At 44.5% G+C, this 23,875-nt stretch overlaps 1 protein-coding gene across 1 annotated transcript in view; it reads left to right on the top strand.

The window, feature by feature from the left end:
• The first annotated feature begins 216 nt into the window (after nucleotides 1-216).
• Nucleotides 217-23,875, top strand: part of KCNH1 (potassium voltage-gated channel subfamily H member 1) — a 255,884-nt gene continuing 232,225 nt past the window's right edge. The window contains exons 1-3 of the mRNA XM_036343690.1: nucleotides 217-529; nucleotides 17,955-18,078; nucleotides 21,517-21,623. Of these exons, the coding sequence (XP_036199583.1) occupies nucleotides 451-529; nucleotides 17,955-18,078; nucleotides 21,517-21,623 (310 nt within the window). The 5' untranslated portion in view covers nucleotides 217-450. The remainder of the gene's footprint in view (nucleotides 530-17,954; nucleotides 18,079-21,516; nucleotides 21,624-23,875) is intronic.

Here is a 23,875-nt window from a genome sequence, read left to right as displayed (position 1 = left end):
TTAAGCTGCCCTCCCGCCACCCAGCCCAAAGCGCACTGAACGCAATTCCCGGCTGTGCCCAGAGGGTGGCGCTGCCAACCCGGCGCCGACCCGCCGCGGGTCGCCGCCTCCCGCCCGCCGCGAGACCCCGCTCCGTCTCCCGCAGGCCCGCGGGGCGCGCGCCCGGTAGGGGGCGCCGCCGACCCGGGCGCCGGGCTCCCTCCGCCCACCCGGAGGCGGCTGCGGAGAGGCGAGCCCCGAGCGAGTGCGCGGCGAGGCGGGCCGCAGGGAGGCAGGCGCGAAGTGGGCGCGAGGGTGGCCGCGGGAGGGAGCCGCCGCCCCTGCCCGCCCGGATCCCTGCGGGGCGCATGGGGCGCTTCGAGCCGGGAGCGCACGCGGGCCCCGGGCCCCGCTTCCTGCTGCCGTGAGCAGCCGCGCCGGGAAGCCCCGAGACCCCGAGCCGCCGGGAGGATGACCATGGCCGGGGGCAGGAGGGGACTGGTGGCCCCGCAGAACACGTTTCTGGAGAACATCGTCCGGCGGTCCAATGGTAAGAGGTGCCTTCGGGGTCCAGGTACCCGGCTTCTCACCCGCGCCTTTATTGCAGCCGCCTCCCGCTGCTCGGCGCCCTGGATGCAGCAGAGCCCGGAGCTGCGCTGGGAGCCGCGGCACGGGCGCCGGGCAGCCCGGAGGCTGGGAGAGGTGGGCAGGCGGGGCGGCGTCTGATGGGTCCCCATCCCAGGAGGAGAGGTGTCCCGGGGGTGCCTTGTGGGCCTTTCTCCCGCCTTCTTGGTCCTCTCCAGGGAGCGTGGCAGCTGGTGAGCAAAGTACGGGGAAAAGTGATGGGAAGCTGGACGCCCCAGGAGTACAGCCCACCCTCCGCGAAGGCTCTCGGGGCGCCGGCTGCTGCTCCCCGCGGCGTCGCCTCCCCACCGGGGGAGCCAGCTGTGGGGTCGGGCAGCTCCGGCCGCGTCCACCTTCCATCTGGACAGGCAGAGAAGTCCGAGGTGTGGGGGCGCGGGGACTTAGGGATGTGCATGCAGCAGGCTGCCCGATTCCACCTCTTCACCGAGCCACCCACCCCCTTGTAGGTGAAGCGAAGGCCAGGAGGGGCAGAATTTCCTGGACTCGGGCGGGAAGTGGCGGGCACAGGTGCTGAGCTGGCTAAGTGGTCACAGGTACGAATCTGTCTTAGATCCTCTCCTCCAAACACAGCAGTGTTTAATGCCCAGACATCTTGCTCACCTACAAATTCCCAAACTCCCCAAGCCTGTAGATCGCCATTACCCAGTAAACCGATGCCCCCCGCCCCTCTCCCTCCCTCCCGGGGCATTTAGAGGGACAGTAGCCTGGAGGGCGGGGGTTGAGAGTCCCGGAGCTGGGGCTGGGGCTGGAAAGGAAGCATTTCAAATGCCCCCAGGACTCAGGGCAGCGGAGCCCCCCCAGGCTAAACGGCTTGCAGAGCAAATAGGAGCAGGGCAGCTGGGAGGTGCAAAGGAGAGGCGAGCAGCCCCAGATACAAAGCCCTTCACAGGCTGCTGGACCTTCTCTCAGAGACATGACGTTCATCAGGAGGACCCGAAGCGCTCACTCAGGAAATGGCTTTTAAAAACGTGTAAATATCTTGGCTTCAGAGCCTTAAGGAGCTGGTGTTAAAGCTACTGGCTTCTCTTTGGATTTAGTTAGGGATTTGGGGGGAGGGCATGAAAAGTGACTTATGCTACTAAGAACGACTCTTAAATTCCAAAGTGATTTAAGTTTATCTTATAATAAAAAACGTAACGAGGGTAGCAAATCATCATGTGTTCAGTACTTCTTAGGAATGAATGGCCATTTATTATGTGCGGCTTATGAAGAAGATTGTTGAAGAGTTTCTGGTCAGTTCCCTTTTCTTTTAAGGTCTTCCTGACGCAAACTAAGGTGGCTTTTAGAGCAAGGGCACAGCCATTACCTGGGGATGCAAGGAGGTTCCAATTACTGTAGGAACAGCCACAACAAACTCCGCTGCCATAAAAATGCTGGAGGTGTTCATAGGTTTTAACATAAAATCACTGTTTAAGAGTTTAACGTACTGTGACGGCTATTGTTATTGGCCTGTGAGGGGGTATGGAGGCAGTCTTGCAGATTTGGGGACCCCCTTGCCAGAGACATCAACTTTCTCATAAGTATCAATGACAATTTCATTTTATTTATTATTATTATTATTATTTTGTGAAGAGGCAGAGTCCTTTAAGTGAGAGGGGAAACGCTGTAGCTAATGTACACCATGTTATGTTTTTGAATGGAGAGAGCAGTAAGGATTCTTGCATGTAATAGTCACAAGGTTCCTTGGGCTTGGTAGGAGGAACTTAAGAATCCTGGAGCTAATACCGCAATAAAATAAAAATTTCAAAAAAGAGTCCTGAAGCTGATACCACAATTGAAAACAACCCTGAAGCGGAGAAGGGAGAATATCTTCTAGTTTAGTGGATCTTAGACTAACCTTTCCCCTCTGTAAGCATATGTAGAACCGCAATAGAATAACTAGCTGGGGGCATTATTAGTACCGGCACTTTAATTTCAGCACCGCTTCCAAAAGCTTGACTTCAATTAACCAACCAACCATACAGCATCCACAGCAAAAACATAAACATGTTGGGAGAGGTGGATGAACTTTCAATATTATGTATTATTTCAGAGAAAAAGATTCTGATCTTGAAATGTGGAATTTAAATTTGTAGTGATCTCTTTCATAATATCTCCTGAACACAAAGAGAAAAAAAAAAAAAGCGGACTCTTGGAAATACCACAATATCTACATGCATTGTATTATTTTATTGTGATGGAAAAGGTCTATTTATAAATATTGATTGTCTTCTAAAATCCACCGGCCTTGTTTTGGGCATTACAGTCTTTTAAATAGCATTTTACCTTTAAATAGCACTACTTTTTGATCACTGTTTTTTTTAGGTATTTTCTCCCAGTGGTTTTATGCAGCATTTTTGCTTCTCTTTTAAAGACCAGAAAACTGAGTCCTATGAATATTGAGTGACATTCAAGGTGGCAGGCATATAGTGCCTGAGGTGGGTGTTCTTTGAGGATAGCATTCATCTTTTGTTGTAGCATCATTGTTGCTCAGACATTATGACTTCGGCTGTGGAACTGTTTTCCTCATCCTCAAAAACACTGTTCTCATTATATGCTAATGGATAACAGAACTGACTTTGTTTTGGGGCATTTGAATATCTGGTGTCTGGAATATCTTAGAACTGTAGGGTAAGACAAACCTTGGATCGAGTCTGTCCTCCCTCCCCATCATTGTATAGATGAAAAAACTGAAGCACAGCTTTTCCTCAAATAATTAAGGGCAGAACTGATGAGGCCCTAAGCCTCTTGACCCCTGTGTCACGCTCCTTAGGGTACACCACGCGATGACCTTCCTTGTATTACCATTGTTTTCTCTAGAGAAGCGTAATTTCCCAGTGGAGATGAAATAAAATGTTATAACAACAAGAACAACATCCATTTTGGCTAACGGCCATGCTACCACATCCAAACAGAATAACAGGGCAAAGGAGAAGCTAATTCTGTTTCCAGGGAGGGCGGTAGTTTTACCTTTGCCAATGGTTTGGCAGGATAACATTCGTGTGCCCGTTATGAAATATTAAGTCACTTTTCATAAAATATTACCTTTGATCCTCATAAGACAGCAAAGGAGGTGCAGTGTTTCCATTCCAGATTTTCAGGAACTAAGAATCCTCAGGTTAAATAATTTACTTATGCTTAGTTAGGAAGAGGGAGCATTAGAAATGGCAGTAAAAGGCAGCTCAGGGACTATTCAGCAATTGTGACTGGCTCATTCATTCCACAAAGATTTATTGAGATACTCATGGAACACTGGGGATACAGAGAGAATGTAACTGGGTAAGTTACATTCTAGTGAGTCTTGGTCCAAGGATCTTACCCTTGTTCCACAACGTTTCCTGGCTTGACATTGGATTTAAAAAAATCCACATTTTAAAGGTGTTTACTGGTCTTGATGTGACTAGAATCCAGTTTAACCTTCTTGGATACATTTGGAATACCATTTGAAGAGATTTGATAATTATCTCTTAATTGAGTAGTTGTAAGTAGTCAGCAGGAACGGGCCAGATTTGATTTGATTTTGTGTAGAGTCATATTGCCCATCGTTTCAAATCTTTATGTTGACTTTGTTGACACAGAGCCAGCCTGCTTCTCGTCAGATTCTTATTGGAAAGTCCAGTATATTTTTTGATTGTTGCTTAAATCTTCAGGCACTTACTTTTCTGAATGCTTGCTGAAGCAAATAGGAGATCTGGCTTAGGAAGGCTGGCAGACCTCAGTGCCAGGAAACTACAAAAATATTACCCTAAGTGGTCCCATTTGAGGAGAGCATATGCTTTAGTACTCGGAAACCTATATCAAACAGTTGTAGGTGCCAGTAAGAATCCATGCACATTAGCAGGAGTGAGGCGCAGCACATTTGGGTCCAGATTTATGTACATGTATAATTTACAGATTGCTAAATCAGCTGTGTTTTTGCATAGTGTTAAGTTGGTTCAGGTTGTTGATATAATTAGTTAGCAAACAGGATGAGAGCCATGGGGTAGTGTTGTGTCTCCTCACAGATGTGTAGAGCCACGGGAATGTTTATAAAACAAAACTTGTTAAAATCCATTCTTACGCTGAAAGAAGAATAGATGATCATCTGGATTATGACCCACTTGAAGGAGTTTGTTTTTTCTTGGAATATGTTCTAAGATAACCTTCAGCCCAGGCTCGCTGTCTTTCTTCGAAAGTGTCTGAAAGTTTAATCTATTGGCTGATATTAGCTGGGGGATTGAGAGGACGAAGTCTTGTGATTTCACATAAACCCCAAACTCCATGATTTTTATGATATTCATCTGTTTTATTAAAATATCATTAAAAAATAGAAGCATTTGAGGAATGTGTGCGGAAATTGAAACTCTGGCTCCTTTTTTCCGACACAAGCTCTTCATTTATGATGGGGCTTCCTTTGGCACTGGGTCCTTCAGCGTTACCTTGAAGTCCCTCATTCTTCCCTCCCCTTTATTTTTGGTTAGATAGTTAATGGCTTGGAAACAAACATTTAAAATATACTTTAGTTCTTTATTGAAACGAACCCTTTTTGCAAAGTGAGTGTCTGCTTTGTAGATTTAAGATATTTGGACCAGGGTTTGTTTTTTTTTCTTTCTCTTTAAGTGGCCACACCTGTAACTGGTGAGTAAGAATCATAGAACTTTAGCTCTGAAAGGACATTCATTTACAAGTTCTTTTCCAGTGTTTGAATCTTTTTCAGAACATTCCTCCCAGTGCTTAGCTAGCCTATGCTTGACTAGCTTCTGTGGTGGGACACTCACTCTATTAACAAGGAATGTTCTGGTTTTCAAGAAACCATAGCTGTGAACTACTTCCCCTCCCTCCCTCCCCTCCCCTCCCCTCCCCTCCCCTCCCCTCCCCTCCCCTCCCCTCCCCTCCCCTCCCCTCCCCTCCCCTCCCCTCCCTTCCCCTCCCCTCCCCTCCCCTCCCCTCTTCTCCTCTCCTCTCCCCTCCCCTCCCCTCCCCTCTTCTCCTCTCCCCTCCCCTCTTCTCCTCTCCTCTCCCCTCCCCTCCCCTCCCCTCCCCTCCCCTCCCCTCCCCTCCCCTCCCCTCCCCTCCCCTCCCCTCCCCTCTCCTCTCCTCTTCTCTCCTCTCATCTTTTCTGCTGTTTTCCTCTCTTCTACTTCCTTCTCCCCTTCCTGTTCTTATTGTTGTTACTGTGTGGTCTCACCCAATCTACCATTGTACAGCTACCACTCATTTGAGGGCAGTGGAATGAAACTGACCTAGCCCACTCCCTTTTCCACCCGAAAATCATTTCCTTTTTTTAAAAATTTGTTAACAGTTGTCTTGATTCTTCTTTCCATTTTTAACCCTTTAAAAATTACTTAATACCACAGTAGAAAGACACATAAAATAGTTTGGTACAGCTTAACGCGTTGGTATAAAATAAATACTGTGCTGTCACCACTGATGTCAAGAAATGGAATCTCATCAACTCTCCAGACACTCCCGGGATGCTCCCTGATCTCAAGTCCCTTGCTCTCCAAAGGGGACCATCTCCTGATTTTAAGGTGATCACTTGCATTTCCTCATCATTTTGCCACCTTGTTTTGCAGTTCTGAGCACTGGAGTTCATTTGGTGTGTTTTTGAGCTTTCTATACACAGGACTTCAGTTGGAGATTCACCCATGTTGCTGTGTGTCCTGTCATGTCGTTGTCACTGCTGTATAGTACTTGATGGTATGACTATAACACACATGTCATTCATCCATTCTGAATGCTCTTGATGGACACGTGTTTGCTTGCAAACTGGCCCCTGTACACGGCAGGCAAGGAGAGACTGAAGAAAGAGGCAGACCACTCCAGAATGATAGGTGGCAGACTCAGTGAACAAGGGAGCTTTCAAACGAGGCTGCAGATGGGTAGATCTCCGCCCCACCTACCAGAATTTCCAAAGTTTTCCCAGATGCCTTAACTTGGTTCATTCACGTATCTGTCCAGATGGTCTCAACAACACTTTACTTTCTCAAGGCTGTGTCCTTGAAATAGGTCCCACTGTGGGAACCATGGGCAGAACATACATTTCAACGTCAGGGCAGGGGCTGAGGAGCCTCTGATTGCCTGGGTCCAGCTCAAGAGTCAACCGGCAGATCACATCCTCTCAGTGACCTCTTCCAACAACATGTGGGTTGTTTCAAGTGTTGTGCTATTAATGTTGCTGCAAACATTCTTGCACACGTCTTTTGGGATATGTGGGCATGTATTGGATATATGCCTAGAGGCATATGTTTAACTGCAGTGGAGGCTGCCAAACAATTTTCCGAAGGGTTGGTATCAATTTACATTCCCACCAACAGCGTGTGAGGGTTCTTGTCACTCCACATCCTTGCCAACACTTGGTGTTTTCTCCTCTTTTTTTGTTTTCAATAGTGACATTGCCCAAGCAGGCTAGTAATGAAACGGGGTTATTTAGGGTTATGTTAGTAGTGAGCACATGATCAAAATGAAATGAAAATAAAACTTGCTCTTGTCTTTTGGGACGCATTGGTATCTCCTGTGTGTTGCAAAGTTCTCACATGTGAACTCACACATGATGATAAATGACGTAAAAGACTTGCACACTTAGAATTGAGCACAAAGGTCATATGCAGTGTGTATGTGTGTGTGTGTGTGTGTGTGTGTGTGTGCGTTTCAGAGACTCATTTTATTAAACCTAGAAGCAGTAAACCCTGGGGACAAAGATTATGTAAGAATTAGAGCTGGAAGTGGGAAGGAACTAGGAAGTGAATGATTTATGTTTATTTTAGTGGAAGAAATAAAACAAAAATCACTGAACGAAAGGCACAGATTTCATGGAGGAATAAAAAAAATCAAAGACAAATTAAAATGCAAAGCAAAGGCTAGCTTGCAGTTCAGTTTCACAAGCACGGTGGACCTCTGTGTGTCCGGTCCTTTGTGAGGGACCAGGAATACCAAAGTGAGTGAGACATTGTGATTTCTCAAGGAGAAATCCACGATGAAGACCAATATATGTTATAAACCTCTCCAAAGATTGAAGAGACGTTATGGTGACTCAACACATGCTACACAATTTCTCCTTATAAACTCCTCACCCAAAATTATTCTTAGATTTTCTAGCCATTTCTTTTTGTGTGAGGTTGGCTGTGGGGTGACCAGATCCCTTAAGTCAGATTAAAGAAGGCCATTGCAGAATGTGTGAAATTTTGTTCTGAGACTTTAAACAAGTCTCATTCCTCTGGGCTATGCCTTCTTTGGCTGCTGACTTGGGTGCTCACCCACTGTGAGTTTCCAGCGTATCCTGGATGCTGGGATTTGTTGGATGCTCTGCGTGTTCTCTATGCAAGTGTTGCCTCGGGGAACAGAGTGCCGTCGGGACACCTTCAATATCTCCCTCAGTTTCACGGTCTCTGCTATAGCAGACATGCACTCCTGGTAGTGACAGAATTACTTAAAACTCTTCTGATTGGGTGTTAATAGAGTTATGTCAATAATCAGAATCAATTTGCTTAACTCATCCTAAGATTGTTCATTGTGTAAATTAAAATGACAACTTTTTGATTAGTCCTATGTTGCATAAAACGGATGTTCTGAAGTTAATTGAGTCAATCCTGTAATTATTAATGTACTGTTAACCGAGAGTGCCTCAAAACCATTGTTTGTCATAGCTTTGGAAAGGTTCTTCAGTGACATAAGATGCTTCTGGAAAGAAGAGGAATAGCCTCTTATTACCTCCCCTTTCCCTTAAAACACTAGCATAGGCATCCTCCACTGGCATTCTCAGAGTGGACTCAGCATTTGCAGGATGATAATATATTCACAAGTTTTACCGATGTTTATTTCCTGCTTAACTTTTTATTTCCATGAAGAGTGAATTTGGAAAACCTATTTTAGACTAGACCTTCACAGTCATGGGAGAAAATGAGTTAATTTGAATGACAAGACTATATTTATTTCATCTAAATGCATTTTTAAGTTTTTATTTTATTTATTTTTGTTTTCTCTCAACATTATAGGGATTGACTGGATTAGAGTTCTATGCTGCTATTGCATTTGTGCTTTGAGCCTCTACGTGGCCCGATGTACTACATATCATGTTTCCTCCTTAGAGCCACTTTCTTTTCTTAAAATTAAATTTACTGGTGTAACATTGGTTAATAACATTATATAAGTTTCAAGCATACAATTTTATAATACATCATTTGTATATTCCATTGTGTGCTCACCACCCAAAGTCTAGTTTCTTATCACCATATATTTGATCCCTTTTACCCTCTTCATCTTTCCCCTACTCTCTTCTCCTCTGGTAACTACCATACTGTTGTCTGTGTCTGTGAGTTTGTTTGTTTTATTTGTTCATTTGTTGTTGTTTTATATCCCACATATGAATAAAATAATATGGTTCTTATCCTTTTCTATCTGACTTATTTCACTTAGCATGGTATCCTCAAGATTTATAGTATTCCATTGTATATATGTACCACATTTGTTTATCCAATCATCCATCCAAGGACACTTAGGTTATTTCCATGTCTTGGCTATTGTGAATAGTGCTGCAATGAACTCGGGATATAGATATCTTTATGAAAAAGTGTTTTCAAATTTTTCTGGTAGATATCCAGAAGAAGGATTGTTAGGTCATATGGCAGCTCTGTTCTTAATTCTTTGAGGAATAGCCACACTGTTTTCCATAGAGGCAGCACCAATTTGCATTTGCACCTTCAGTGTTACAAGTGTTCCCTTTTTCCACATCCTCTCCAACATTTGTTATTGCTTATCTTATTGATAATAGTCATTTTAACAGGTGTAAGGTGGTATCTCATTGTGGTTTTGATAAGCATTTCCATTATAGCTAGTGACGTTGAGCATCCCTTTTCTTTTCCAACCTGCTCTGCATCTCGGGAGGCTGACCTATATGGATTTTGTCAATAGTCTCCCATGGTTTCTGGCTCCTGGCTGGCTTTAACTTGTGAGGTCTACCACCTTGAGATGTCATAATAGCCTAGCTTTTTTCCCCTTGAATAAAGTCTACATCTCCACCTTGCTTTCCTTGGGTTTGGATAGTTTTAGGTGGCTTAAAGTTTCCAACTGTTATTAACCCTGGGGTACTGCACTATCCCTGAGGTTTCCCTCAGTGGTGTGCTGGGGCCAGCTGAGCTGGCTGGAATTGCCTGTCAAGATTTGATCATGCACATCTCTTGCATATTTCTGGCTTGGAGACCTCACCTTGGTAACTTGAAATCTGCCGTGATGGAAGTATTTGCACCTTGGAAATTGGCAATTGCTATAAATCAGGGCTCCCACCCCCAAGTCAGTAACCAGCACACTACTGCCAGTACCTCACTGATGCCTTTGTTAATAACACTCCTCTAATTATCTATCTCTGTGTGCCATTGTCTTCTTGTCAGGCCTCTGCCTATAGAATCAGATGCAGTGGGGCCTTGACTTACGAGTTTAATTCGTTCCATGACGGAGCTCGTAACTCAAATTACTTGTATGTCAAATCATAAAGTGAACGAGTGAGACACGTGATGCTGGGCTGATGTGGTGTTTGCTGCGCCAACTAGCGGTGGGGTATCTGAAGCTGGCTCGTAACCCGAATTTTAGCTCACAACCCAAAGCAAAAAATCGACCAAGAGACGGCTCATATCTCGAAAAACTCGTTAGTCGGGACACTTGTAAGTCAAGGCCCCACTGTACTTGGTTAGGGAGCTGATGTGGAGTTATGTGCTATGTAGACTGGGGAAGCTAAAGCTAGATGGGAAGTTGGACAAAACTTTCAAATAGACACATGTGTCCCCTGCATTCCTGCCATGTCTGAGACAAAGTAGATGCTCAGATATGTGTTGTGTTACACTAAGCTGCTCTTAGATTCCCTTTCTTCCACCCTATCCTTACTGAGCCGTTTACCACGACATTTTAAAATAACAGAGGAGGCAAATGTAAAACTAACTGAAAAAATCTTTTTTCCAGTACTCTTTAATATTTTTACTTGCTTACTTTGAGTCATATTTTTTTTTGAGTTCTGGGAATGATATTTTTGGCGTTATTCAATAATGGTTTAAGAGTTTTGTTCAAAGTACCTATAAAATACACAGATATACATTAAGGCAGTATTATTACTATAAAATGAGAATAATTATTAATTAACTTATTGCACTACTTTTTAGCAAGTGATCACACAAATAAATATTTCCCAACAGTAATTTAACATATCGCTGATCCCTCTCCTTTATGAAGTGAAATATCATCTAATAAAAGAGAAACATGAAAATTGACTGCACCTTCGCTATGCCCCAAGCCACGCCCACCAGCCAATCAGAGTGACTGCATGCAAATTAACCCAACCAAGATGGCGGCTGGCAGCCATGGAGCTGGAGCAAACAGGAGGCTTGGTTGCCCTGGTGATGAAGGAAGCCAAGCTTTCCGTCTGCCCTGGCCGGCTGTGGCCTCCGCTCAAGGCAACAAAGTTTCAATTATAGAAGACAAATAAATCCCAGATACCTGCTTCCAGCCAGCCTCCACTGGGAGCTTGGGTGGCTGGGGGCCGTGGCCAGCCTGCAAACAGCCATCAGCCCCTTACCCAGGATGGCCACACCCTCATGGGGTGAGGGTCCCTGCTGGGGGGCTTGGCCAGCCTGCAAACAGCCATCAGCCCCTCACCCAGACTGGCCGGGCACCCCAGCAGGAGCCCCCACCCTGAAGGGGCTGTGGTCAGCCTGCAAACAGCCATCAGCCCCTCACCCAGGCTGGCCAGGCACCCCAGCAGGAACCCTCACCCTGAAGTGGCTGTGGCCAGCCTGCAAACAGCCATAAACCCTTCACCCAGGATGGCCACACCCTCATGGGATGAGGGTCCCCGCTAGGGGGCTTGGCCAGCCTGCAAAAGGCCATAAGCCTCTCATGCAGGCTGGCCAGGCACCCCAGGGGTGACCCCTACCCTGAAGGGGCTGTGGCCAGCCTGTAAACAGCCATCAGCCACTCACCCAGGATGGCCACACCCTCATGGGATGAGGGTCCCCGCTAGGGGGTTTGGCCAGCCTGCAAAAGGCCATAAGCCTCTCATCCAGGCTGGCCAGGCACCCCAGGGGCGACCCCTACCCTGAAGGGGCTGTGGCCAGCCTGCAAACAGCCATCAGCTCCTCACCCAGGCTGGCCAGGCACCCCAGGGGTGACCCCTACCCTGAAGGGGCTGTGGCCAGCCTGCAAACAGCCATCAGCCACTCACCCAGGCTGGCCAGGCACCCCAGCAGGACCCCCACCCAGATCCGGGACACCCTTCAGGGCAAACCAGCTGGTTCCCACCCATGCACCAGGCCTCTATCCTATATAATAAAAGGGTAATATGCAAATTGACCCTAACAGCAGAACAACTGGGAATGACTGGTCACCATGACACACACTGACCACCAGGGGGCAGACGCTCAATGCAGGAGCTGCCCCCTGGTGGTCTGTGTGCTCCCACAGGGGGAGCTCTGCTCAGCCACAAGCCAGGCTGACGGCTGCCAGTACAGCGGTGGTGGTGGGAGCCTCTCCCGCCTCCTCAGCAGCTCTAAGGATGTCCAACTGCAGCTTAGGCCTGCTCTCCGCTGGCAAGTGGACATCCCCCGGGGGCTCCCGGGCTGCCAGAGGGATGTCTGACTGCCAGCTTAGGCCCAATCCCCCCAGGGAGCGGGCCTAAGCCAGCAGGTGGTCATCCCCCAAGGGGTCCCAGACTGTAGAGGGCACAGGCCAGGCTGAGGAATGCCCCCCCCCCCCAGTGCACAAATTTTTGTGCACTGGGCCTCTAGTTTACTATAAAAAAGTCTCTGCATTTCTAACACAATTTCATGTATAGTCTCATTCTCTTCCATACTGCTTGTGAAACCTGTTTTTACTGTTTCAAAATCCTTTAATTTGATGCCTAATGAAGATGGAGGTCATGTTTTGGAAACCGTGCACTTAGGGATAAATGCCCAGTAAATGCAGCATTTGAGTGTGCTTTTCAAATTGAAATCTCTCTTTTGTAATTTACCGGCTTAATAAAAAAAATGTATTTCAGTAGGATATTAAAATCAGAGACAAAGCAAATAACTATTGAATCTCTAAGGAGTTCAGTTTGTATTGTGCAAAGATTGGGCCCTTGACACTTTACAAGACTGATTTTCATGGAATTTTACTGTTGAAAAAACACAATGGAGCCACAAAGTGACTTGCTGATAATTAAGATTCTAGGTGTTTCATTTAGGTGTACTGTATTGACTATGCTTCTGATTTTTCATCCTATCCTCCTTTCTCCCCCAAACGACCAAACCTTTGTCTGTCCTTTTGTTTATTAAAAAATTAACTTCTGGAAAAGATTTTATTTAGGTTCAGGCACATCAAACTGTTGTTTCCTGGTCTTTGTTTACTGCTCAGAGACAAACCTCTTGTTCTCTTCCTTTATCTCCATCATTATTTTTCTATTGTTTTCTATTATTTTCCTAAAATAAAGGCAAATATATTTTTTTTTACTCCAATTTGCTTTTTGTAAAAGCACTGATACCCTTAGGAATCTATAACATTGCAAAGGATTCTCTTGCAAGTAAAACTATCTGAAGTTATTAGAAGCACATTGTGGAGTCTTTACTGTAGCCCCCTGAATAACCAGGGTTGTGTCAACCGCCTGCTGAATGTAGCTTTTATCTGTGTAATTGCCCAAACCGAGTCACTTTTCTAAGTCATTGCTTTGGTTAGTTTCTCCTTTGCTATTTGTGGTAATTAGGATGGAAAGCTATTTTCTAATAATTTCTTTTTAGAATATCTCTGGGTTATGTTTTATGGGCAAATGGTAGGTTTGGAATGATTTTGACACATCTGACTACTGCAGCGTAGCCTGGCTCATGCCCTATCAGCTGAAGAAGCTTTATGGGGGAGCGGGGGGGGGGGGGGGGGGGGGGAGTCTTTCCAATTTTCAGAGAAATGTTTGTTTTATCCTACGAGGAGGAAAACTGTGTGTGGGCTGAGGGAGGTTGAATTTAGGAAACCTTACATTTGATTGCACACACTCTTTGCAGCTAAAGACCCTCAGGGGGTAGAAAGGATCAGAGGGAGGCGGGAGACGCTGACTCATTTGCATCAAAGGCTGGAGACACAGGGAACTTTGAGATGAGAGCCAGTAAATCACAGCGAGGGCAGCCAGGTTGAACCCACACATCTTACTCAACAATGTGGGAGGGACTTGTTCAGTGTAGGCAATGTGAATTTGGTGGCAGGCTTGGTGCTTCACAGTAGGCCACTGGCAAATTGGACTCAGATCCACCTAGATTCACTTCTTTATTTTACTTAACGGATCTTCTCTCCTTTAAAAAGTCCCACCTCACTAAACAGCAAGGGGAGACTAGGTATGGTGGGCTCTGAACTGCCCAGTTAGTGGTATCTCAAGGTCTTCCATTTTAAATAATCTTTTTGGGTCTCTCTTGGGTTCAGATGCCAATTCTACCCATCCCCTTGCTTCTCTCCAAGATGGTGTGTGGGGTGGAGGCAAGCACTTAGCCTAGCCTCTGGGGCCTCAGGTCTCCAGATGCAAAGCTTTATTTCTTCCCTCTAGTTTCTTGGGTCTTTAGCAATAGCCCTGGCGTGCTGGTCACTCGGTGAGCAACTGATCTATGGGCTCAAGGGTGCAGCTGGTGAACCTGTGCTCCATTCTTTGAAAAGAACTTGGTGTCCTGTCCCAATCCTACACATATCCTCTCTCCCCCCCCCCCCCTTCTCTGTAACTTGATAATCCAGGCTCTCACTGGTGCTGCAGCTCACCTCTGATATTTGCCTGAACCCCCAAGTTGATCCTTGCCTTGGGCGGTTTGATAAGACATGGCCTTTGTTCACCTTACTCCACTGTGATAACCATCTATCTGTTCATGCAACTTCAGCAGCAGCAGTAGCAGGGCAGTAGGGAGCTTCTGGGTTCTTTGCAGACCCCATGGGAGCTGAGGGAGGCTCAGTGGTGCTAACACAGCCAGGTTTGCTGTGCAGCACCTTTGAGTTGCTGATGGGTGTTCTCTTCCACCCCTGAGTCTCAAATGGGGATCCAGGCACAAATTCTCCCCTCTCCTCCTCCAATCCTGTCCCTCCTCCTCTCCTGTCACTGTGTGGAAGCAGGACTGTTATAGGAATACTAAATTTTAAGAAGAGACTATAGTTTGTAAGTGAAGGAAGAGACAAAACCTTGCAAAGACTGACAGGAGCCCTAACCAGTTTGGCTCAGTGGCTAGAGCATCGGCCTGCGAACTCAAGGATCCCGGGTTCGATTCCGGTCAAGGGCATGTACCTTGGTTGCGGGCACATCCCTAGGAGGGAGTGTGCAGGAGGCAGCTGATCGATGTTTCTCGCTCATTGATGTTTCTAACTCTCTATTTCTCTCCCTTCCTCCCTGTAAAAAAGAAGCAATAAAATATATTAAAAAAAAAAAAAAAAGACTGACAGGAGAGGCCAAGCATTTATAGGAGGAAACCATTACTCCTACCCATGTCAGTATTTCCTGAGGGCATCCTTGTGTATCATAAGCTAAGTCATAATATATGATGACAATACTGGGAATGTTGACTCATCAATGAAAGATCTTATTATACTTAGTGTTTCTATAGGAAGGCACATAAATATTAGGTGTTACAAAGATTTTCATAGAAATGGTCTGATTGTAGTATTTGAAATGGGATACGAAGGAGAATCTGTAACATATGGTTAAAAGCATGGATTTTGAAGCGAGACAGATCCAAGTTCAACCCCCACTCTCATCTGCTCTATTCCTCAGAAGCTCAGTTTCTTCATGAATAAATGAAATCCATGACACTACATTCAGTTAAGTAATACCCCCTCATAAAGGTTGTTGTAAAGCTTAAAAAAATCTTAATATATAATAAAGTACTTAGTACAGAGCCTGACACAAAGTAAATATCAATAAATGCTACCCATTCTCAGTAATATGTGGAATATAGCTTATGTGGAATCCCTTAGTTCCTGATGCTATATATGACATTACGACATCTGTATGGGTGTCTCTGATCTTGTATCATCTTGTGTTCTGGAAGGTAATTTTCAGGTCAATTATTTGTAGTTCATAAGTTGAAGGCAATCCAGAATATGCCCCCTTTCCAGCCGAGCAGAGTGGGGGGGTCACATGTATGGGCTATGGCAGGTGGGCCAGGATGAATTTCTTTCCTGTTGGAGACAGATGGCTTTCTGACTGGGACTAGAATTCTTTCTTCTGTTGGCTCAAGTCCTTGGATAACGAGGGAATGCCTAGACCTTCTGTCACATCATGGGATCTTGCTCCCTGCAAGCTCTCATTTCTTGCTTGGGTTAGCAGTAGATAAACTGCTTTGGAATTTTAAATTCTATGATGAGAAATCCTCTGAGTGGATGGTCAATAGGCTGATGATTCTATTCTTGCAGCACTTCCTATCTTTTTGGTTCCTTTCTAAAGTCAAGGAAAATGCTAGTGGGCTTACCTGCTTCCTCTCCAATAAAACTGTAGGTGAATATGCACCTCAGGGACAGTGGGAATGCTTGAGGAATGATGAATACCTTTAAAGGATCAACAGAATATTTCATGAGAAATTACAATAATATCTGGAACCTGAAATATATCCTGGTTTTATTTTTTTTTTAGTAAATGAAAAATTTAATCAATAACTTAATTTTTTCTGATTAAATTCATTAAAAATTAAGAATATACCTACTTTTATGAAAGTAATATTTGCTCATGGTTAAAAAGTCAAACTGAAGAGCTTATAAAGGAAACAGACATCCTATACCTTGTCCCTTTGCCCATTCTGCTAACCAAAGACCACATGTTCTAATTTTAGCTGTTTCTTCTTACAGTTTCTTCCATGTCTCTAAATAACATGCATCACAACTATTTCTAGATTTATTAATTTTAGATATCTCGTGGCTTCTGTTAATTTAGCTGAGGTTTTAGCTCACTTTATTTAATTTCTACCTCCTAAGATTATATTGCTCCCTTATTGGTTATTTTTGCAATTTTAAGTAAAATATTAATACCTTATCATAGCAACTCTAGATACCACCTCATGATTGTTCTCTTTTATTTCTCTAAGCTTATCATTTGTATTTTTACAGTGTCAGAATTGATGAGGTTATATTCAGATACTTACTAATTAGATATTCCATGCTTGACTATGCTGGTTTTAAAAGTTGGAAATTAAGATGTTTATAATTATGACAATAATGTGACATAGTGTATTTTGATTTCCTTTCTTGCACAGCTTTTTTTTTTGATGCTTCTAATTTCTTTTCCTGCCCTCCAAAGTATATACCTTTATTGAATTTTTATGTTGTTTATTCCTATATAACTCCCTTCCGAAACGTCTGTTCTCTGAACCATTGTGTATGGACTGATTTCTATTAGTTCCCCCTGCTTTCTACACTTGGAGCCATTTTCCCCTACTTCCCTTGCTGTCTTCTTTCTTCCTTTACTTTCACATTTTTGCCGATATACATTCTCAAGTAACTCTTCAAGAAAGGATATCTGGAAAATAAATTACCTGGGTCTTTGCATACTTGAAAATATCATTATTCTATCCTCACATTTGATTGTTTAAAAATTTTAAAAAGTCTTCTGGCCTTCTCCCATATTCTTTCTGTTGTTTTTATTAGGTTGCATGTTGATCCTCTTGGATTGACCTTCTAAGTCTTATTTTTTTCTTATGTTTCTTATCTTTTATTCCTTTTTTATCTTCTAATATTTATGCTGAATTTTAAATTTTTACTCACTTAAAAAATCCTCACCCAGGATATATTTTTATTGATTTTTAGAGAGAAAGGAAGGGAAGGAGGGGTGGGGGTGGGGGAGGGAGAGAGAGAGAGATCAATGTGAGAGAGAAACAATGATTGGTTGGCTCCTGTATGCACCCTGACTGGGTATCAAAACTTCAACCTAGCTGTGTGCCCTGACCAGAAATCAAACCTCCAAGGATGGGCAAATGTTAATCAGGGTCACGGAGGTCAATTTGTAGCTTCTGGCCCAAAGACTGACAAGCTGAAGATGCTGGATGGAGCCCAGAGAAATTATCTTGGTATCTTTCTTGTTTCATATTACCAGAATACTTTCATTGAGATAAAAAATTCAGACTGGAAAATGTCTCTTGGGAATCCCTGGATTGCTACAGGATCTGTTGGTTGGTTAGTTGATGAACCATGTTTCCTTTGCTAACTTCTTCTTGGGGTATAGTAACCTTAGCAATTGCATTCAGATGATTCACTCTAAATCACTGTTCTTTTGGATTCCTTGAAGAGTCAATTTCTTATTCAAGAGACTATTATGGATGGAAGCAAAGTTACCTGGTATGGCTGACATTATTTATGTCCTCATTGAATCGCAAGTAATGTGCCCTTTTCTTCTTTTTTTTTAACAGACACTAATTTTGTGTTGGGGAACGCGCAGATAGTGGATTGGCCTATCGTGTACAGCAATGATGGATTTTGCAAGCTCTCTGGCTATCACAGGGCAGAAGTTATGCAAAAAAGCAGTACCTGCAGGTATTTATCATTGGGCCTGTTCTGTTGGACAGCCTATCAGAGCATCTTTTGGAAAAAGAAAATGGCTTACTCAGGGTGGGAATTACCTTTCTCTCATTCAGTGTTTATTCAGGAATATTTATGGCAATATCATCTCCATGTCACACACTGTATTGGGAAAATCAAAGACTTAAACTGCCGAAGTCCCACAACTGCTGAACTCCCAGTCAGTAAGATTGGGGGTGGGAGGGGGGAGGGGAACCTAGAAAAACTCAGAAAAATCATTTTATCTATAAAATGTGAACTCAGAAATTGATAAGGTTTTAGATAAAACTGGATGTGAAAGTTAGAAGATTAAATAAAATGAAATGAAATTTTAGATGATTAATTTTTAGGATTTATGGCTATTTTAGAGAATACGGTGTTGGAAACAAGTGCCTTGATCATAGAGCTTTGCATCAGAAAAAGAGAAGAGAACCCATATTTTGTTGCCTTCCAGTTCTTGTTACAGCTCTCTCTGATCCCTAACTCAAAGGCAGAGGCACATGGTGCTAACTGTTCAGCTTGTGTATTGGACAGGGTTCCTTACCAAGCAGCACCTTTGGGCAGTGGTGTTAGCACAGCTCTTTCAAAGTGTCTTTAAGGTGTTGAGTGGAACACGGATCCTGCCTCCTGCCTTGCATTTCCCTGCAGAGCGAGCCCTGGCAGGGCTGGGCTCAGCACAGCCGTAGGCTCCTCTCACTCCCCTCTTTTTCCTGAGTCCTCTGCCTTCAGTGTGTTTGCAAGAAGCGGAATCATTTTCCTAATCCTTCCAACTCAAGAAACAATCTCATCTACGAAGCGGGGAAAACGCTGTGACCCAGGCATCGTTTTTGGTTTTCAGAGATGATGCATTTTCATGCTAGGAAGTCAGCCAAGCAACTAGTTTGGTGAAAAGTATGAAATGTTTTGAAAATATTATTATTTTCTTAAACTTTAGGTTTTGGGGACTGGGAAATAGAAAGTTTAAGATCCCCCATGCCCAATGCTCAAAGAGTAAGAAATTATAACTCTTAAGTAAATACAATAGAATCCTCTTACAGTCGTGGTATGCTTTCATCCTCTTGCGTGTCTATGTCTAGATCCACATCTGCATGTGCACATATGCCATCAGAACTAATTGGGAGAGTTAGCTTCACTTTCTCGTGGGACTTGAGCGGCCTTTCCTTCCCTTTCTTGCTTCTTATTGGTTATAATCAGATACTTTAAGAAAATCAGGTAAATTTGCTCATTTAGCCAACTTCAAAAAACAAACATACCGTACGATCCTAAGAAGCTCCCTGAAGCTATCCCTTCCTGAAGCTGTCCCTTCTCCAGAAATAAGGTAAACCTACCTCGTGCCAGCTATACCAGTACTCCTCGCCGCTAGGAGTCTCTTTCGCTTAATTCTTGCATTGCAGGCATCTGAAGTAGAATGCCCAGGAAAAGGCATCTTACACTACAGCTTAAGAAAGTACATCATCAGAGAATGAAAGCTGGGTGTCATTATGGGCCTTCGTTTATTTGAAGACTCCATTCTACGGGCATTTGTTTAATCTTGTGAAGTAAATTGCCGGCATTTAGAGCCGGCATCGCATCACTTAAATGGAGGTCACTTATCTAGCAAATTAACTCGGAGAAAGTGGGAGGAAGCTCACAAAGCTTCCTCTGAACAACCGGCTAAATAAAATGGTCATAGAGCTGAAGTTGTTAGCCCCTCGGAGGAATCCTCTTGTTCTTGGCAGGGCTAATTCAGTCTGGATCTATTCTTTTTTAAAGATAATTCAACAAGCTGGTTTATAGATGAAGAGCACACCCAAAGACCAAGAGCTAGGCTTAGGGGAACCACAGGTAATAACAGCTCTCTCTGGGCTGGGAAAGGACATAATCAAGGTGACACGGATTCATAAAGTCCACAGCTAGGACACTTTCCTCACAGGAGCCCGCAGTAAGCCCAAGGACGCTCCAGGATCAAGCTAAGCATGGCGCCCGACTTGGTGGTTCAGGACTTGCACTCCATATCCTCTGAGGTTCTTCTTAGCTCTGAAATGCTACGATGCAGCAAGTCATCAAGAACCAGTTAGATTCGCATGTGGTACGCACAATTTTAGAAGACGGGGAGTGCCTTGTTTAGGAACCCACGCCACTGCTTCCACCTTCCCTGAGACTCGGGGGCTGAGTGTTGCTGTCTTTGTTATTGTTGCCTGAAGGCCTGGGGTGGGCAGGATAGATGGTCCCTGCATCTATGGGGAGCCTTTGTCAGAAGACTGGCTTTTCCAGCTCCATTGAGAAATAGCTTTTCGTCTCTTTCATTTTGTTAATGTCCTGTGCCGTGGCTCGCTCTGCCTCGTTGGGGTGTATCCTGTCCCTGGAGGGACAAACCCTCCTCTTTAGACCATAGTTAGTGGGGACCAGGAAAATGGAAAGTTCTGGCAGAGTTTCTGCCTCTGCGGAGAACCAGTACGAGTAGGCAGGAGTTTCTGCCCTCTAGGAGTTTTCTCTAATTTTCCCCATGCTGTTGCTTTACCCGCTTCGTCTACTTTTCTCTAAACGTGAGCAGGAAGGAGTGAGAATTTGTAGGATTTCATCATCAATTTTTTAACTCAATGCTTCCCCTCTTCTTTTGAGGGGGCAGAGGGTAGGAAAACAGCTGCATGGATTAGTGGCTGAATCTTCTGGTTCTTTAACTCTGTCTTAATGTTTAGAACATCAAATTGCATCTCTTTTCTTATTTGATTGGAGACCTTTTGTGATTCTCCCCCCCCCCCCCCAAACTTGTATTTATTTTTATTGTGAATTAGAAGAAGAAAAGTCTGTGGTCAATTTCCTCTGCATCTTTCCTAAGAGTTCTTTCAGGATGAAGTTTAAATTACTCATGGCTTCTAAGGCCATGCTCTCCTCCATGACCGGGCTGTGCTTACCTCTTTGTGTCATCTGCTGCACATTTCCCCTCATGGTCTATATTCCAGTCACCCTGGACTGAACTGCACTCAGTTCCAGAGTTAACCTCACTCTCATCTCTGTGCCTTTGCACATGCTCACTTGTTGCCTGGAATGTTCTTTCCTTGCTAATTTCCACTTTCTCTTTAGATCTCCTTTGCCCTTACCTCTGGGAGGCCTCCTCTGACCACTCAGAGAGTGCTCTGTGATTGTTCTGTGTTGCCTGATTCCTTATGTGTTGTCATACTGTTTTCTGATCTACTCTTCTCCAGTGTGTCTTTCTTATGAGTCTGTTTATTTTGGGGAATAGTGATGGAGTCTTGATCACAGTTGAATTAATAAATCCTTTTTGAATGTTTTCTGTGTGTGTGTGTGTGTGTGTGTGTGTGTGTGTGTGTGTACTACAGAGCACAGTGCTAGGTATAGAACAGATATTTAATATATGCTGGTAGAATAAGAAATATTTGCTAATCTAACTTGAGCTCTTTTGTTGATTTGCAGTTTTATGTACGGGGAGCTGACTGATAAAGATACAATTGAAAAGGTGCGGCAAACATTTGAGAACTATGAGATGAATTCCTTTGAAATTTTGATGTACAAGAAGAACAGTGAGTATTCAGACCATTCTGAACCATGTCTTAATGTGCTTGGCATAGTAAAATATCTCGCTTCCTCTGTTGCTGTCTTGGGTTTTCTTCTCTCCCAGCAGCTAGATGCTGTTACTTGAACCCATTGTGTGTGTTGGGAAAAATGAATTGATGAGTCAGACTCTTTCTCCTGGGAACATTTGAACGAGTCACTAGCCAATCGTAATCAACTTCCTGCCCAGAGTTAGTGTTTCTCTTGTTGGTTTATTTATGGCGAATTGCTGGCTTAAGGCACTTTGTAGACTATATACCTTCCAGGGGGAAGGGAAGAGATGGGACAGAAACTCTGTGTGGTTCATCTTTGTATCTACCCTTCACAGCACTTGGCACAGCAGGTAACACCAGCAGGTGCCCAGTTAAGAGTTTCTGAATACAATTTTGTTCTCCTAGTGACCTCAGTTTTCCATTATAGACAGTGTTGATATTCACAGTGCATCGTTAATTTGTATTGTTTTGGCTACTTCCACAAAGTATGTTAAAGAAGCTCGAGGTCAGTCCCCATGCACAAGGATAAAGCTTGCTTTTCCGAGGAGAATGGAGAGGAGCTGTGTTAGAAGTATGCAGCGTGGGCACAGGGCCGCAGCAGGACTGCAGAGGCGTCCAATCGCGCTTTGTTTTAACAACGCGGTTTTGTTGGTAAAGAATCCTGTCCCTTATATACAGGATTGGATGGTAAGTCATAGGTTCAATAGAACATTTCCAGAGCGGTCCCAGTGGCACAGGGGGATATGTGTTTATTTCGGTGGCATTCAAAGTGACGTGTTTTGCTCTGGAAAGGAGAGGGCACGTGCTGCTTTGATGTGGAAGGACCCAGGGCTTGCTTTCAGTCTGGCGTGTTGGAGGAGGCAGGTTTGGTTGCTCACCTGGACAGATGCTGGTCTGGAGATCAGCTCTGGGCATCCAAAAATCCAAGAAGTTGTTCCTGTCGGTTTCATGGTAGAGAGGTTGCCTTGCTCCATCTCACTCTTTCAGCCGGTGGGTGTAGCGACCTACCCCGCTAGTCAGCATAAGAGGAATGAGGTGAAAGACGGTGAAAGCCACGCCAGTCCTTCCACTCTGGGGAACACGGCCGAGGGTGATAGCTCTGACCAGTTGATGGAATGTTAAAGGTTTTCCACACCAGCAGCTTTGCGTACTGGATGGTGTGAATTTCCCCACCACACACAATACTAATTGGATAGGTGTATCACCAAAAGAATTTTTGCCTTTCTATTTTGCTGTGGAGGTTTCAAGCTTCATCAGACTGTGCATTTATCTTGCTCAAATTCAACGATATGTGTTTGGCACAAAAGGGGAGAGAGAAGGAAACATAATTTAAATAGAGTTAGTGATTTCACTTGCCACTGCCTTCAGTGAGCATCTGCCCCCGAGGGAGTATAAGATGAGAAAAGGGAATTTGCTCTTTCCTCAGCTGCCTCCAGGATGAAGGTCTCATTGAATCTCACGCACTGAAGGTGACTCCGGTGTACGAAGTTCTGTTCTTCAGTAGACGTTGCCTGTGTGTGTAAGTCAGTAGGTTCAGCTGAGTTCTACAAAGAGTCAGCATCCCTTCCATCCCTGGAGGTTGACTGAGTGGGCTCACTGAGAGTCACATGCCAGCTTGGGGAAAGGGCTCTACTGGGGCTGGGGATTGAATCTGCACAGGCTGATGCTCTAACCACTAAGCACACTAATCAGGGCTCTGCTTTTTTTTTTTTTTTAAACAGCGTTTTATTGACCTACTATGTCAGACACTAGGCTTGCTGCCAGGAATGTGGTTTTGGCAAGAGAGACGCAGCTTCTACTCTTATAGCATTTGCAGGGGTGGGGGCAGCATCCACAGGACAGAGCCATAGTGTCTGTTTTTGTTTTTTTTAAAAAGGACCATTTATTTGAAATATTTTTATTGATTTCAGAGAGAAAGGGAGAGTGAGAGAGAGATAGAAACATCAGTGATGGGAGAGAACCATTGATTGGCTGCCTCCTGTATGCCCCCCACTGGGGATCGAGCCGGAAACCCAGGCATGTGCCCTGACTGGGAATCGAACCATGACCTGGTTCATAGGCTGACGCTCAACCACTGAGCCACGCCGGTGGGGCGAGGCATAGTGTCTTGATAGTGACACCACATAGGGGAGTTACTTACCCCCAGCTTAGGAGGTTAGGGAAGGAAGTCGTCCTTGCAGACAGGAAGTCCATGCAGAAACTGAAGGGTAGGTGGGAGCTAGGCCAAG

The sequence above is a fragment of the Myotis myotis genome, unplaced genomic scaffold (assembly GCF_014108235.1).
Source record: "Myotis myotis isolate mMyoMyo1 unplaced genomic scaffold, mMyoMyo1.p scaffold_m19_p_18, whole genome shotgun sequence".
NCBI classification, from domain to species: domain Eukaryota; kingdom Metazoa; phylum Chordata; class Mammalia; order Chiroptera; family Vespertilionidae; genus Myotis; species Myotis myotis.
Note: the sequence above shows the minus strand (reverse complement) of the source record. Positions and strands in the feature narration are given on the sequence as shown.